We start from the raw sequence: 13,848 nt of genomic DNA on the forward strand, positions 1-13,848 counted from the left end.
GTAAGGGCAAGTATTGTTTCCTGAAACATCTGTTTCAATTCAATATTATATTTATATTCATGTACTAAATAGCAATTTAAATTATTTCTTACTATGGGTTACGGTTACAAGTTTAAAAGCTACTAGCCTAGGGACACCTGGGTGGCTCAGTCAGTTAAGCAGCTGCCTTTGGCTCAGGTCATGATCCCAGGGTCCTGGGATCCAGTCCTGCATCAGGCTCCTTGCTCAGCAGGGAGCCTGCTTCTCTCTCTGCCTCTGCCTGCTTGTGTGCTCGCTCTCTCTCTCTGACAAATAAATAAAGAAAATCTTTTTAAAAGCTACTGGCCTAAGTGGGATCAGGGTTGATAGTTTTCTGTATTGTGCTAACTCTTCTATAACTCTCAAATTTTCTATAGTGACCAACATTATTTTAATATTTACTTTGTACATAATTACACATGACTCAGAGTTCTCTTTGCCACCAACATCTACCTTGAGCAAAGGTATATTGCATCAGGAACATTGGCTGATTATTGTCTAGGGCATATCTTTGGAATCTGAGTTTAAAGTTAATTTCATCTTTGCCATTGTGCAAAAGGTGGTCAGACAGAGCAGTGGGCAGCAGAATCATGGTTTAGGGTAGTTATTGTTAATATGATACTTTTTTCCCTTTTTTTTCTAGGGAAAAATGATCACTAATCATCGATTTTGTACTATTGGCCTCAGGAGAGAGCCTCACATCCCAAAATGTTAAGTAAAGCACTTTTATTTGCTTCTATTTCCTTTTCACTACCTGATGGTTTTTTTGTGGTTGTGAAGTAAGTGCTATGAAGTCTGGAGCTAGTGTGAAAACCTGGGGCACTTGCTTGAATGCCAGGGAACTCCTGTGGTTCTTCTTGGGACAGTTTTCCCGAGATGGGATTCAGATGAGATACAAGTCACCCAGTTAAAGCACACATTCTATAGTTCTTAGTATGTTCAATTGTGCAACCATCATTCCCAATCCTTCCTTGTACCTTAGCCTCTGGCAACCACTAATCTACATTTTATCTTTGAAGATATGCCTTCTCTGAACATTGCATTTAGTGGATTCATAAAATAGACCCTTGTTCTTTTTTTTTAAAGATTTTATTTTTATTTTTATTTATTTATTTGACAGCGAGAGACAGGAGATCACAAGTAGGCAGAGAGGCAGGCAGAGAGAGAGAGAGGGAAGGAGGCTCCCCGCGGAGCAGAGAGCCCGATGTGGGACTCGATCCCAGGACCCTGAGATCATGACCTGAGCCGAAGGCAGCGGCTTAACCCACTGAGCCACCCAGGCGCCCTAGACCCTTGTTCTTAATCCAATAATTTATAGGAGACTTGGGTATTTCTTAAAGCTATATAGACTTTTTTTCTTTTTTAGAGAGAGAGAGAGAGAGAGAGAGAGAGAGCAAGTGTGCACACACATATATGCACGAAAGCAGAAGTGGGGAGTGGGGGCAGAGGGGAAAAGGAGAGAGAGAATCTTTTTTTTTTTTAATTAACATATAATGTATTATTTGCTCCAGGGGTACAGGTCTGTGAATCATCAGTCTTACCACATTTCACAGCACTCACCATAGCACATACTCTCCCCAATGTCCATAACCCAACCACCCCATCCCTCCAACCCCTTTCCCCTCCAGCAACCCTCAGTTTGTTTCCTGAGATTAAGAGTATCTTATGGGTTGTCTCCCTCCCTAGTACCATCTTGTTTCATTTTTTTCCCTCCCTAACCCCCACGATCCCCGGCCCTGCCTCTCAAATTCCTCATATCAGAGCAATCATATGATAATTATCTTTGGAGAGAGACAATCTTAAGCAGGCTCTGTGCCCAGCAAGAGCCCAAGGCAGGGCTGGATCTCATAACCCTGAGATCACGACCTGAGTTGAAATAAAGAGCCTAATGTTCAACTGACTGAGCACCCAGGTGCCCTGAGCTATATAGATTTCTGATTAAAAAACTTACATGTGTTGGTATTTGCAGCCTCCCACCAACTAATAATGGGTGAAAGTTACTGTATGTCAGCTCTCTGTTATCCGTCCATTTGCTTATCCTTTCATAGGCGGTCCAGCGCAAACCAATCCATAAAGTAGCTTCCATTTCCGGAAGCAAGGATGTAATAAAATCTGTCAGAAAGAGATTTTTTTTTTTTTTTAAAGCATTTGACTTACTCAAATTAAAGATACACTAAAAATGTCAACGAATACCTCTGGCTTACCTACAAAGAGATTCTTTCACCTATTCTGTAACAAAGTAGTTTAAGAAGATTTTTTTAATGTAGTAATTCCCCAAAGCCTCTCAGAACTAACTTGGCTCCCAGATCAGAATAAAACATGTTTTCAAAAATAATTCCATTACCTTGCTCTCTCTGGCTCAGCACTGAAGGAAGGGTACCACCATAGGTATGACAAGTATCACTCGCTTGGGAAAATGTGAGAGACTTTGGTTTGACTTTTAGAAAACACTGCAAACAAAAAACATATATGAAGCATAAGATTCCAGACACAGGAAAGCTTACATAGGAAATAAACACCTCCTCTTTTAGAGGGCTGCTAATTTTTGACCTGTGAGATGTGTAAATCACAAAGTGGTACTACACGAATGCAGATCTGCACCCTCAATATAAAAAACTAGAGATTGGTCTACTAGTCACATTATTTTTTTTTTAAAAATCTCCCATTTATTGAGTGCTTCCCATGTGCTAAACAGTAAGCATAATACTATCTCATTTAATTAATCTCATCACAAATGGGGAAACTGAGGCACAGGGCGGTGGAGTAACTTCACCCATAAGTAAAATAGTCAGACAGCGGTATGGTCAGCATTTAGATTCTGTTCCATCTGATTTCAAGGGCTGCACTCATAATCATCACCTCCTTATATAAAAACACACATTTTAAAAGAAATCATCCCCCTTGCTTTCTTTTTTCTTTTTTTATTATGTTCAGTTAGCCAGCATATAGTATATCGTCAGTTTTTGATGTAGTTGTGTTGACACACCTGGTGCTCATCACCATATGTGCCCTCCTTAATACCCATCACCCGGCTACCCTATCTCCCCACACTCATCCCCCTTTCTTTGGGCAGGATATTTTAATTCAAATTTACATCAACTATGTAAATTAATTTAGTCCCAGTATCTTTGGGGAAAAAAAAGATTGTTCTAATTTTAAAAATCCAAAATATGTCCTTACTATTTTAGCTTTGGTACAGATGCTTTCAGTTGTCATATCTTCCTTTCTCTTTTCGATGTGATGATCATGTTAGTGTGGAGTGGTACACCCTAAATAGTGTTCCTCGAACCATTCTACAAAATGCTTTTTTTCAGCCTCCTTAGACACTGGAGTGGCCAATGAGCTATACATGTCATTGTGTGGCTTCTAGAAAAGACCCTAGACAGAACACCCTGAACTTGAGCTTGGAAGTTTTATTATGTTAAAGATGACAGAGCAAAAAGACAAAAGGAGTTTGGATTTGAAGATGTCCTGGAGCTTCCATACCAGCCCGAACCTACTTACTATCAAACTTCTTTCATGTGAGAGAACAGACTTTTTTTTCTATTTTTTTTTCTTTTTTTAAAAAATTAACATATAATATATTTTTTGCCCCAGGAGTACAGGTCTGTGAATCGTCAGTCTTACACATTTCACAGCACTCACCATAGCACATACCTTCCCCAATGTCCATAACCCAACCATATCCCTATCACCCCACCCCCCAGCAACCCTCAGTTTGTTTCCTGAGATTAAGAGTCTCTTATGGTTTGTCTCCCTCCCCAGTCCCACCTTGTTTCATTTTTTCCTTCCCCACCCCCAATGACCCAGCACCCTGTCTCTCAAATTCCTCATATCAGGGAGATCATATGATAATTGTCTTTCTCTGATTGACTTATTTTGCTTAGCATAATACCCTCTAGTTCAATCCACATCATTGCAAATGGTAAGATTTTCTTTCTCTTGATGGCTGCATAGTATTCCATTGTGTATATATACCACATCTTCTTTACCCATTCATCTGTTGATGGACATCCAGGTTCTTTCCATAGTTAGGCCATTGTGATGTTTTAACATAGTATAGCAATTTCTTACTTAGCAGCCAAATGCATTTCCAAAGAGATACATATACCAATATGGATTATGCATTTCAAAGATGCAGATATGGAAGGTAGCATTTCCCAAACCTATTTAATCATTGAACCCTTTTGGAGGCAAAATCAATGACTAATATTTTGTTAGCATATGTGTAGTGTAGTACCTCAAAAAGTTTGGGAAATATTGGTCTAATTTAATTGGTAGATGCTGCTTGAATGCTTTCTTTCAAGTGGAAAATACATCAGCCAGAAATTGTCAGTTTCCTTCATGCTATATAGTTTTATTATTTAAAGTATTATAATTCATTGACCAATTAACTTCAGCAATTTAAGTTTACTAGCACAGAATAGGAAAATAGTTCTTTGAAAGACCTGTAGGCATGACTAACTTGAGAGTTGACTTGGTTTCTGGCACTCTAGGGGATCAGGCGAGTTACTGAGGAAGCAGAGGCTATCTTAGTGAAGTTATTTGATGGGCTGCGATTCTGCCACAGGCCACACAGCCATCATGAAAGCAATCATCATTTGTACAATGTAGCAATTCTCTCTTTACCTTATTCTGAAAAGTAATCCAATCCCCAGAGCACTGTATTTTAGCTGCAGAATCTGGACTGTATTTTTCTAATGAAGAGACATTATATTTTTCACAGATGAAGGGCAACTTGGTACCACAGTCTGTCGGTTTATTTAAGTCTGAGAAATGAAAAGCAAGATTACAGGGATGAGAATTTTCCATTCAGCACATTTTAAAAACAATCCAGTAGTAAAGAAAATCTTTTTCAATTGATCTTTCCCAAACAGTTAAAATACATTCCTTTTCTTCTCTAGCCCTTTCTATCTTCTGTTATTACTCATATCAGTAGGTTATAGCATACCAGCGTTGCCTGTAAAAATGCACACATTTGGTGGAAGGACCACAGTTACCTCCACAGTGGCTGATGGTGGGAGATAGGTTGAAAGCGAAGGTTAATGAAGGGGTAAGAGACCTAAACTATATTTAGAATTGCTACCTGTTTATCTTTGCAAATTTGTCTATAGCTTCTCAGTAATGAAAGCGGTAAGTTTATTCCTAAGTAACGGCTTTAGGATAAAGGAAGTAAAAATATTCATAGTGAAAAGCACTTTTATTTACACTTGGAATTTGAGCCATGGCCATTAGCAATAAGTCAAAATAAGATGAAGCAACAAAATGTGTAATCAAAAGGAAAGCAAGGTTAAGCTGGTAATTGAATCTGAAGTTCACATATTACATAATCAACATTAAAGGATTTGGAATTAATTTACCACTAAACCAAGTCTTGGCAGACATGCACAGGCATTCCTCCCGAAATGTTATAGGAAAGTGAGGCCATAGATATCGTGAGCTGAAAGAAAATGAGAGATTTCACAGTTCATAACATAGTTACATGTTCTATTCTGTTTTTTTTACTGCAATTTTAATTCTAAATTTAATGTTTTGCCATACTTTATACTACTCATTTCTTGACACTAATATGCAAAAGGACTTGGTTTCTGTAGTCCACGCAGCTTACGGATTAAGGTTCAAATCACATTATAAATAGCATTTTCTGAAGGGGAATTTGGGATGGCTCCTTTCCAATGACTTTACAATGAAGGGGAATTTGGGATGGCAGCATCAATGGTGTCACGTACTACACAGAATGACGATCTACTGGCGGCTCCGCAGTTCTCACCCACCACTTCTGTTCATCACCAGATATCTGAAAAACAAACAGACCAACAAACAAAATCACCCATCCTCATGTGTGCTGAGTTTTCTGGAAAAGTTTCATTTAAATGCCCAGTCCCACCATAACCACAACTGCTAACATTTCCAGACATTCCATTACTTTGGTCTCTAAATTACAGGGTTCTTTCATCAAAGAAGTAGCTGCAAACTCTTTGTATAACAGTATGCGCTATTTTGCATAAGAAAATATGGTCACTGTAATTATAGGCATATGTTAATTGGATATGGAGTGTTCTATTGCAAATAATTATAAATTTAAAAATATAAAATTATTTTTTCTACAAAAAGCTGTTTTACAAAGTTAGTTATTAGAAGAAACAAAAACTCATGTTAACTAGGGGTGCCTGGGTGGCTCAGCTGTTTAAGCATCTGCCTTTTGCTCAGGTCATGATCCCAGAGTCCTGGGATCAAGGCCCACATTGGGCTCCTTGCTCAGCTGGGAGCCTGCTTCTTCCTCTCCCTGCTACTCCCCCTACTTGAGCTCTCTCTCTATCTCTCTGTCAGATAAATAAAATCTTTTAAAAAAGACAAAACTTAACTTTTAGTACAAAATCCAATAAAGAATTAGAATATTTTATATTATCTAATTATGCTCATCTTATAAATTGACACTTATAATTAATCTTGAATGTTTTAAAACCTTATACAGTTTTTTTTTTTTAAAGATTTTGTTTATTTATTTGACAGACAGAGATCACAAATAGGCAGAGAGAGAGAGAGGGTGAAGAAGGCTCCCCACTGAGCAGAAAGCCTGATGCAGGGCTAGATCCTAGGACCCTGAGATCATGATCTGAGCTGAAGGCAGAGGCTTAACCCACTGAGCCACCCAGGCACTCCTATGCAGTTCTATTTAACTTTTCTGACATGAAATGAATTTGGATGTTGTTAGGTAAATTTTACTTGAAAGGAACATTTAACTATAGATTTTGGTAAGATTTCTGAAATAATTTGTAATGGAACAAATATAAAAATAAGAAAAATATTTTAAAATATATTCTCTCAAATTACATTTGCTATTTTGTTTTTGATGGCTTTTAGTCCTGCAAGAGATGTCACTGTAGCCAGAGAGCTGTGATTGCTAGCACAGTACAGGACAGCTTCTTCATAGTTCAAGTGAGGATCAGCAACAAACCAATATTCACTCCCTTCAATTACAACTGGAGGTCCGTGAATTCCAGCACGCTCTAAAGATGAAGAAAAATAATGGAGTTACACACAGATCAAACTGCACCCTCTCAGCGTGAATTAGTGTTTGAAACTATTTATAAATAGTAATGCATCAGATTTTTGACTTGCTCTGGCCAGGGCAGTGCTGCTTGCCAAGCACCAAGGATTTCTGAGCCAGTGAGAGACTTTGCCACTCTCCTGTACCCACGGAGGGGAACAAATCCAGGCCCAAAGCCTCATCTCCCACCAGTCAATTACCTTTCCTGCTCGGAGGTATTTCATCTCCCTTGAAGAGGTAATAGAGAAGCTGGCACTTAGGCCTGGGCTTCAGTAATTAACTAAGTACATTACCGAGAAGGTAGAGCAGCTTTGGCTAAGTTTCAGTTTTCTTAACTTACCTGGATTGTACCAGTCTGGTGTTTTTGGAATACGGCCTGTATAAGAAAGAAAGCAAAAGGCTCAAGATTAGTATCCAATTACAGATAATGTCATACTGTAAGTAAGTGCCTTTAATCTAACTCAAGAGCACTTGCAGGATTGCTGAGTTTGACCATTTCTGGCCAAACCATTTCCTTTCATATGATGATTGCTTCGGTTTGAATTTTGTGTGGCTTAAGCTAAAGCTGCGTCAGTGACAATCAAAAAGGCAGATCCATTAACTATTAAAGTATTCCTAGCAGTTTTCTACCTTATATCACAGAAGCCACAAAGGAAGACTAGATGGATAAAATACGGCTAATAATTAGAAAGTGTAAGTAAGTAAATGAGTATATTATCCACATTACATAGAAGCACTAAGGAGTAGGCACCAAGATAATCATCACTGCAGGATGAGGTTATTCAAAAACTACTTCTCCCTCTAATGCAATTTGAATAATTGTTCATAAACCTGGGTCTCTAGAGTTCATTGTCCCCCAGGGTATCTTTGTGAACAAGGGACAGTAATCAAGTATTGAAACTTTTGAGGAGGTGAGAGACAAACAGGGAGAAAAATAATAAAAATCACCCAGAATTCCTGGTTGGAAACAGAGAAAATATGGTACTTTATAAAGAATGATGGGCCTTGAAATTGGGTGGGTCAGGGTCCAAATGCCCTCAGACCTTCATTGCTGTGGGACTTTGGATCAGCTGCTAAGGTCCTTGAGACTCAATTCTCTATTCTATTAAAAAAACAAGACTTGGGGCACCTGGGTGGCTCAGTGGGTTAAAGCCTCTGCCTTCGGCTCAGGTCATGATCCCAGGGTTCTGGGATCAAGCCCCACAACAGGCTCTCTGCTCAGTGGGGAGCCTGCTTCCCCCTCTCTCTCTGCCTGCTTCTCTGCCTATTTGTGATCTCTGTTCTGTCAAATAAATAAAAAATCTTTTAAAAACAAACAAACAAAAACAAGACTCCACCACCTATCTCACAACGACTGAAAATCAACTTAAGACGGCCTCTACAAAAGCACCCAGACAATTCCAGGGCTGATCATCTCCCCACAGGATGCTAGTTGCTTTCCTCTCCCTTTTCATTCTGGTTGTAGGTCATATGGCTTTCAAGGCAAAGACATAGTTTGATGACTATTAGAAATTACAGGGTAAAATAGCTATTCTTAATTTTGCTGTTGTATCTGGGCCTAATGCAGAGAAGATCCAACTCAGAGGACTGCCTGCATATCCAACATCTTGGTTTCTCTCCATGAGTCAGTGCTTTGTATATGGGATAATTTCTTTCAACAATGGGTTAAATCAATTAAAAATATGCATAGTTTCTTGTTTGTAATCTTGTCAAAAACTTTTGTTCAGACACATGAAAAATGCCCAATATCACTTGGCATCAGGGAACTATAAATCAAAACCACAATGAAATACCAACTCACACTGGTCAGAATGGCTAAAATTAACAAGACGGGGACAACAAATGTTGGCGAGGATATGGAGAAAGAGGAACCCTCATAAACTGTTGGTCGGAAAGCAAACTGGGGCAGCGACTCTGGAAAATAGTAGGGAGGGTCTTCAAAAAGTTAAAAATAGAACTACCCTATGACCCACCAACAGCACTACTAGGTATTTATCCAAAGGATACAAAAATAGTGATTCAAAGAAGCACATGCACCCCAATGTTTATAGCAGCAATGTCCACAGTAGCCAAAATATGAAAAGAGCACAGAAACCCATAGACAGACGAATGGATAAAAAAGATGTGATATGTATATATATGGTATAGGTATTGTATATATGGTATTTTATATATATTCCATATAATGGAACATCACTCAGCCATCAAAAAGAATGATTAAGTCTGACCATCTGCAGCACTGTGGACCTAGTGTTCTTATGCTAAGTGAAAGAAGTCAGTCAGAGAAAGACAAATACCGTATGATTTCACTCATACGTGGAATTTAAGAAACAAAAGAGATGAACACAGGGGAAGGGATGGAAAAATAATATAAAAATAGAGTGCAAGGCAAACCATAAGAGATTCTCAACTATAGGGAACAAACTGAGAGTTGTTGGTGGGGAGGTGCGTGTGTAACTGGGTGATGGGCATTAAGGAGGGCACTTGATGTAATGAGTACTAGGTGTTACGTGCAACTGATGAATCACTAAATTCTACCCCTGAAACTAATATTACAGTATATGCTAACTAAATTGAATTTAAATAAAATTTTTTTAAAAATCTGTTCATTTGTTTTTTGGAGGAAGCTATGTCTAACCTTGAAATTTTTTTAAATTAGTGAGAAAATCAGAGTGTAAGGTTTGGGTTTTTTGGTTTTTTTTTTTAAAGATTTTATTTATTTATTTGACAGAGAGAGATCACAAGCAGACAGAGAGACAGGCAGAGAGAGAGAGGGAAGCAGGCTCGCTGCCGAGCAGAGAGCCCGATGCGGGACTCGATCCTAGGACCCCGAGATCATGACCTGAGCCGAAGGCAGAGGCTTTAACCCACACTGAGCCACCCAGGCGCCCCGGGTTTTTTTTTTTTTTTTTTTTTATGAGATTATGTATGTGTGTACAAGATACCAAGAAGTATAATAAAAGAATAGGGGCATTTGGGTAGTGGCATTATAGGTGATTTTGCTAAAACATTTTTATGAGCTTTATTTTTGATTTTCATTTAAAAAATGATATTTTAAAACTATGTATATCTATAGTGGTTATGGTTATTTAAAAAATTTTAGTTTGTCAAAATATCTCTTTTAGAGAAGAGGACTAATAGAACCAAATGGATCAGGTAATAAGAAAGGCAAATACTTTGGTTTCTCTTCAGATCATATGAATCTTTTTTGCCTTTTTTAAAAAGGCAAGAGCTAGAGAAAAGATATGGTGATTTAGGCTATTGAAGAAGTAAACTGCTTTCAAAAAACCAGAAAAACACAGATTAATACAGAAATAATCCAGTTGAGCAGACTCTGATGGCTCTACTAACTGATAATGACACATTGTAACTTAGAATTTAGGGACTATCAAAGAGGAGTTTACATAACATTTAAATTCTGGCTCCAACAATCAGTGATTGCTTCAAACCACTGTGAATAGGCTGAGACAGGAATTTCTTTAGTTTCAAAATTTTGTTTCTGCATGGGGAAGGCAGGAGTGTCATTATTTAGAAGATTTATTTATTTAGTTAATAGATTTATGCTTGCTAAGTTAGTTAATTCCTTTCTTTTTTTGTTTAAAATAAAAAATACATAACAAGAAAAAAAAGACAACCACATGCTCTTTGGAATATTTCCTGCGGTTACTGGTTTGTAATTCCTATGGTTATGCTGGTGTGAACTCTTGGGTCTTGCCCACCACTCAAACAGGAGGCATGGGGTTGGGGTAGCAGCTACCAATGAGGGCACACTCTGGAAAGGGAGCAATGACACTCTCTGTGCCATGTTAGCAAACACCAAGCCTAATGGGAACATCACCATTACTGCTTCAAAACAGAGACCTTATCCAAATTAAGTTACTTCCCTGCTTATTTAAAGGATACCCAAACTGGTTTCCCTTTATTCCTCTTTAAGGTTTAATCAAGTAATCAGAAATAACTAAAGTTATCAACACACACACACACACACACACACACACACACACACGAGTTTCCTCTTTTATTAGTAGCCTACCAGTTGCCTTTGTGAAAGAGACTTTTCAGTTCCTGTACTGGATATCATGTATTTTAAAGGCAATATGGTGATGGCCTTTTTAAGGAAAAAGAACAATTTTCTAATAGGTAGTGGCATGAAGGAAACTTCTGGGTTCTTTAAGAACTTAGAGGAGGATATATATTTAGTTTCAATGATCTACATTCAATTCAGAAATTTAGTTTAGAGCTTTCTATGCAATTACCACTAATTAACTTAATATATACAATAAAATTATTCAAAATGATTTTTAAGTTATTAAAAATAATTTGGCTGTTAAAAATCTAAACATTTTCCTTTTTTCCTCAGTATTTCTTTAACATTTTCCTAGTAACAAGCTGAGTAAAAGGGTATCTCTTTATTCTTCTTTCTCTTCTTTTTGTCACCAAGCCTCTACTATCAAGTGAACTGGTTTCCTGAATTTGAATTTGAATTCCATAAACTACTAGCAGTTTTGGGGTTCAGTGCAAACTACTTCTACATGTTACAGAGACCTGCCAAATTTTGATTTCTTGAATTTTGCCTCATTCTTCCCAAGCTTATCTTCATTTTATCCTTCATTTTGAATCAAAATAAAAATTGAACTGATTCCCTCCACCATGTATCTTCTTCTAGTTGAAATAACCTTTCATTCCAAGATCTAATCTCTCTAAATTCATCTTAAATTTTATCTTCCATACAAATTCTTTCATGATCAAAGAGGAAAGTAGCATCAAATAACTAGCCTTGTACTTGGGGTAGGAGTCAAGCAGGATGTAGCTTAATATACTAACTACATGTATATGTGTGTATATATATGTATACACATGAATATATATGTATACATATATATACATATATAACTACATCTTCATAGGCTTTTTAAAGTTATAATTATAGACTAAAATGCTCTCTTAGGTACTTTAGGCTCAACATTTACAATGTTCATATGAGAAGATTGTGAAAAGGAATAACTACCACTTACCTTTTGGAATCTGGCATACCCATTCAAGTTTTGTATCACAAGCAAAAGGTCTTAAGTAAATAAATTCTCTGTCATCATAGAAATACCAGCTTCTTCGCCCTGGCCTCTGAATGACCTAAAGGAGGAAGAGGATTGCAGAATATTTTCAAGATGATGCAGCTTTATAAAACAGTAAAGTATAAGCCCTATAGTCTTTAATCTATTTTAGGCCTAGCACCCAAGATATTTGTTCAATGAATGAACATTGTTTAAATAGTTAACAGCCTCATCAAGAATCTTCAAAGGGGCTGATACAGCAAATATATCATAAGGTCATGTTTATATTCAAAATGTAAATTTTTTTTTCTCTTTTTGCTGATATGAAACTATAGATTGTATTTTTAAATTTCAGAAAGATCAAGCTAAAAAACTGTTTACTTCAGTGGCTTCCCAACACCAGACTATGATGAAAGCAAATCTGTGAAAATGTGACATAATAGTCTGACATCAAGGGCCCAGGCTCCTGCTCTGGTGTTGCTCTGCACTGCTAGGATGTTAATTAACCTCCTCTACGTGATCTGAGATAGCTCTCTACAAACTCCAATTAGTAGGCAGGCAAGAAAGGAAATGGGAGGGCATGACCTGGGAGGAATCTCCTTCACTTTTTGGACTACTCTCTCTTAAGGTCAAGATTCTGGTGGGTACTAACACAAGTGAGGGGAGATTCTCCTTCTAGGACATTGCTTAGCTGGCCTTGTTCCTGACATTGGCTGCATCAGTGTCTCTTTTATTTAGCTTTTTTGGGGTAGATTTTCTAATCTCTTTATATGTAAGAACTCTATTTACATAGAACATGGTTTTTGCATCAGTGTTTGGAAGATTTACAGGCTTCTCCGAAGTTTTCACCTTCTCATGTGTTAAACTGAGAGTTCTACAAAAATGGCACGATACCATTCAGTTTATTATTAGAACAATCCTTTTGAAAATAGTGCTTTCCAGTGGCCTTCTCAGTTCTTTGTCTCAAGCTTCCTGCAGCATTTCTAGAAAATCACTCTCTTGAATCTCTTTCTTGGGTTTGCATAGCAAAGATATAATCTATATGTCTCCCTACTTCCTCATCTTACATTTTATGTGTTGACAGTTCTAAATCCACTTTTGGCCCTTTGCACTATTTTTTTTAATATTTTATTTATTTGACAGAGAGAAATCACAACTAGGCAGAGAGGCAGGCAGAGAGAGAGGAGGAAGCAGGCTCCCTGCAGAGCAGAAAGCCCGATGTGGGGTTCGATCCCAGGACCCTGGGATCATGACCTGAGCTGAAGGCAGAGGCTTTAACCCACTGAGCCACCCAGGCACCCCTGCACTTTTTTAAAATACATTTTTCCTTCAACTCTGATCTTTTGATTTCAACTTACTATAGGATATTTCTTACTACTAGCTTGAACTCAAAAATCTAAACTAAAATGTTAATATTTTCTCCATAAACCAGTACCTTTTCTATTTCTATAAACACCTAGTCATACTGCAGAGTAGACCCAGACACTTGGGTTTCAGTTCTGTAACCACGTATACTTACTCAGAACTCAAATTTCTTCCTCAAAAGATGAATATGTAATGGTCCCTACCTCACAAGGTCACGTATTAAGTAAAATAAGTACCTAGCTCATGAGTTAACAAGTATTAGCTGATGCCACCATCATCACCATTTCCAGTGTTAATCATCACCATTACCTCTCATAACACTCTTGTTCTTGCATAAAATTTATACCCCATCTGTCATAGCTG

General features: G+C 37.6%; 1 protein-coding gene across 2 annotated transcripts in view; it reads right to left on the reverse strand.

Annotated features, from left to right (window-relative positions):
* Positions 1–13,848, reverse strand: part of LY75 (lymphocyte antigen 75) — a 132,383-nt gene that overhangs the window by 69,544 nt on the left and 48,991 nt on the right. For both annotated transcript variants that reach the window (XM_046018802.1, XM_046018803.1), the window contains exons 16-23: positions 12,085–12,199; positions 7,410–7,445; positions 6,853–7,028; positions 5,748–5,815; positions 5,379–5,458; positions 4,648–4,787; positions 2,363–2,468; positions 1,970–2,130 (exon numbers count right to left, since the gene is read on the reverse strand). In XM_046018802.1, coding sequence (XP_045874758.1) covers positions 1,970–2,130; positions 2,363–2,468; positions 4,648–4,787; positions 5,379–5,458; positions 5,748–5,815; positions 6,853–7,028; positions 7,410–7,445; positions 12,085–12,199 — 882 coding nt within the window. The remainder of the gene's footprint in view (positions 1–1,969; positions 2,131–2,362; positions 2,469–4,647; positions 4,788–5,378; positions 5,459–5,747; positions 5,816–6,852; positions 7,029–7,409; positions 7,446–12,084; positions 12,200–13,848) is intronic.

The sequence above is a fragment of the Meles meles genome, chromosome 9, assembly GCF_922984935.1.
Source record: "Meles meles chromosome 9, mMelMel3.1 paternal haplotype, whole genome shotgun sequence".
Classification (NCBI taxonomy): domain Eukaryota; kingdom Metazoa; phylum Chordata; class Mammalia; order Carnivora; family Mustelidae; genus Meles; species Meles meles.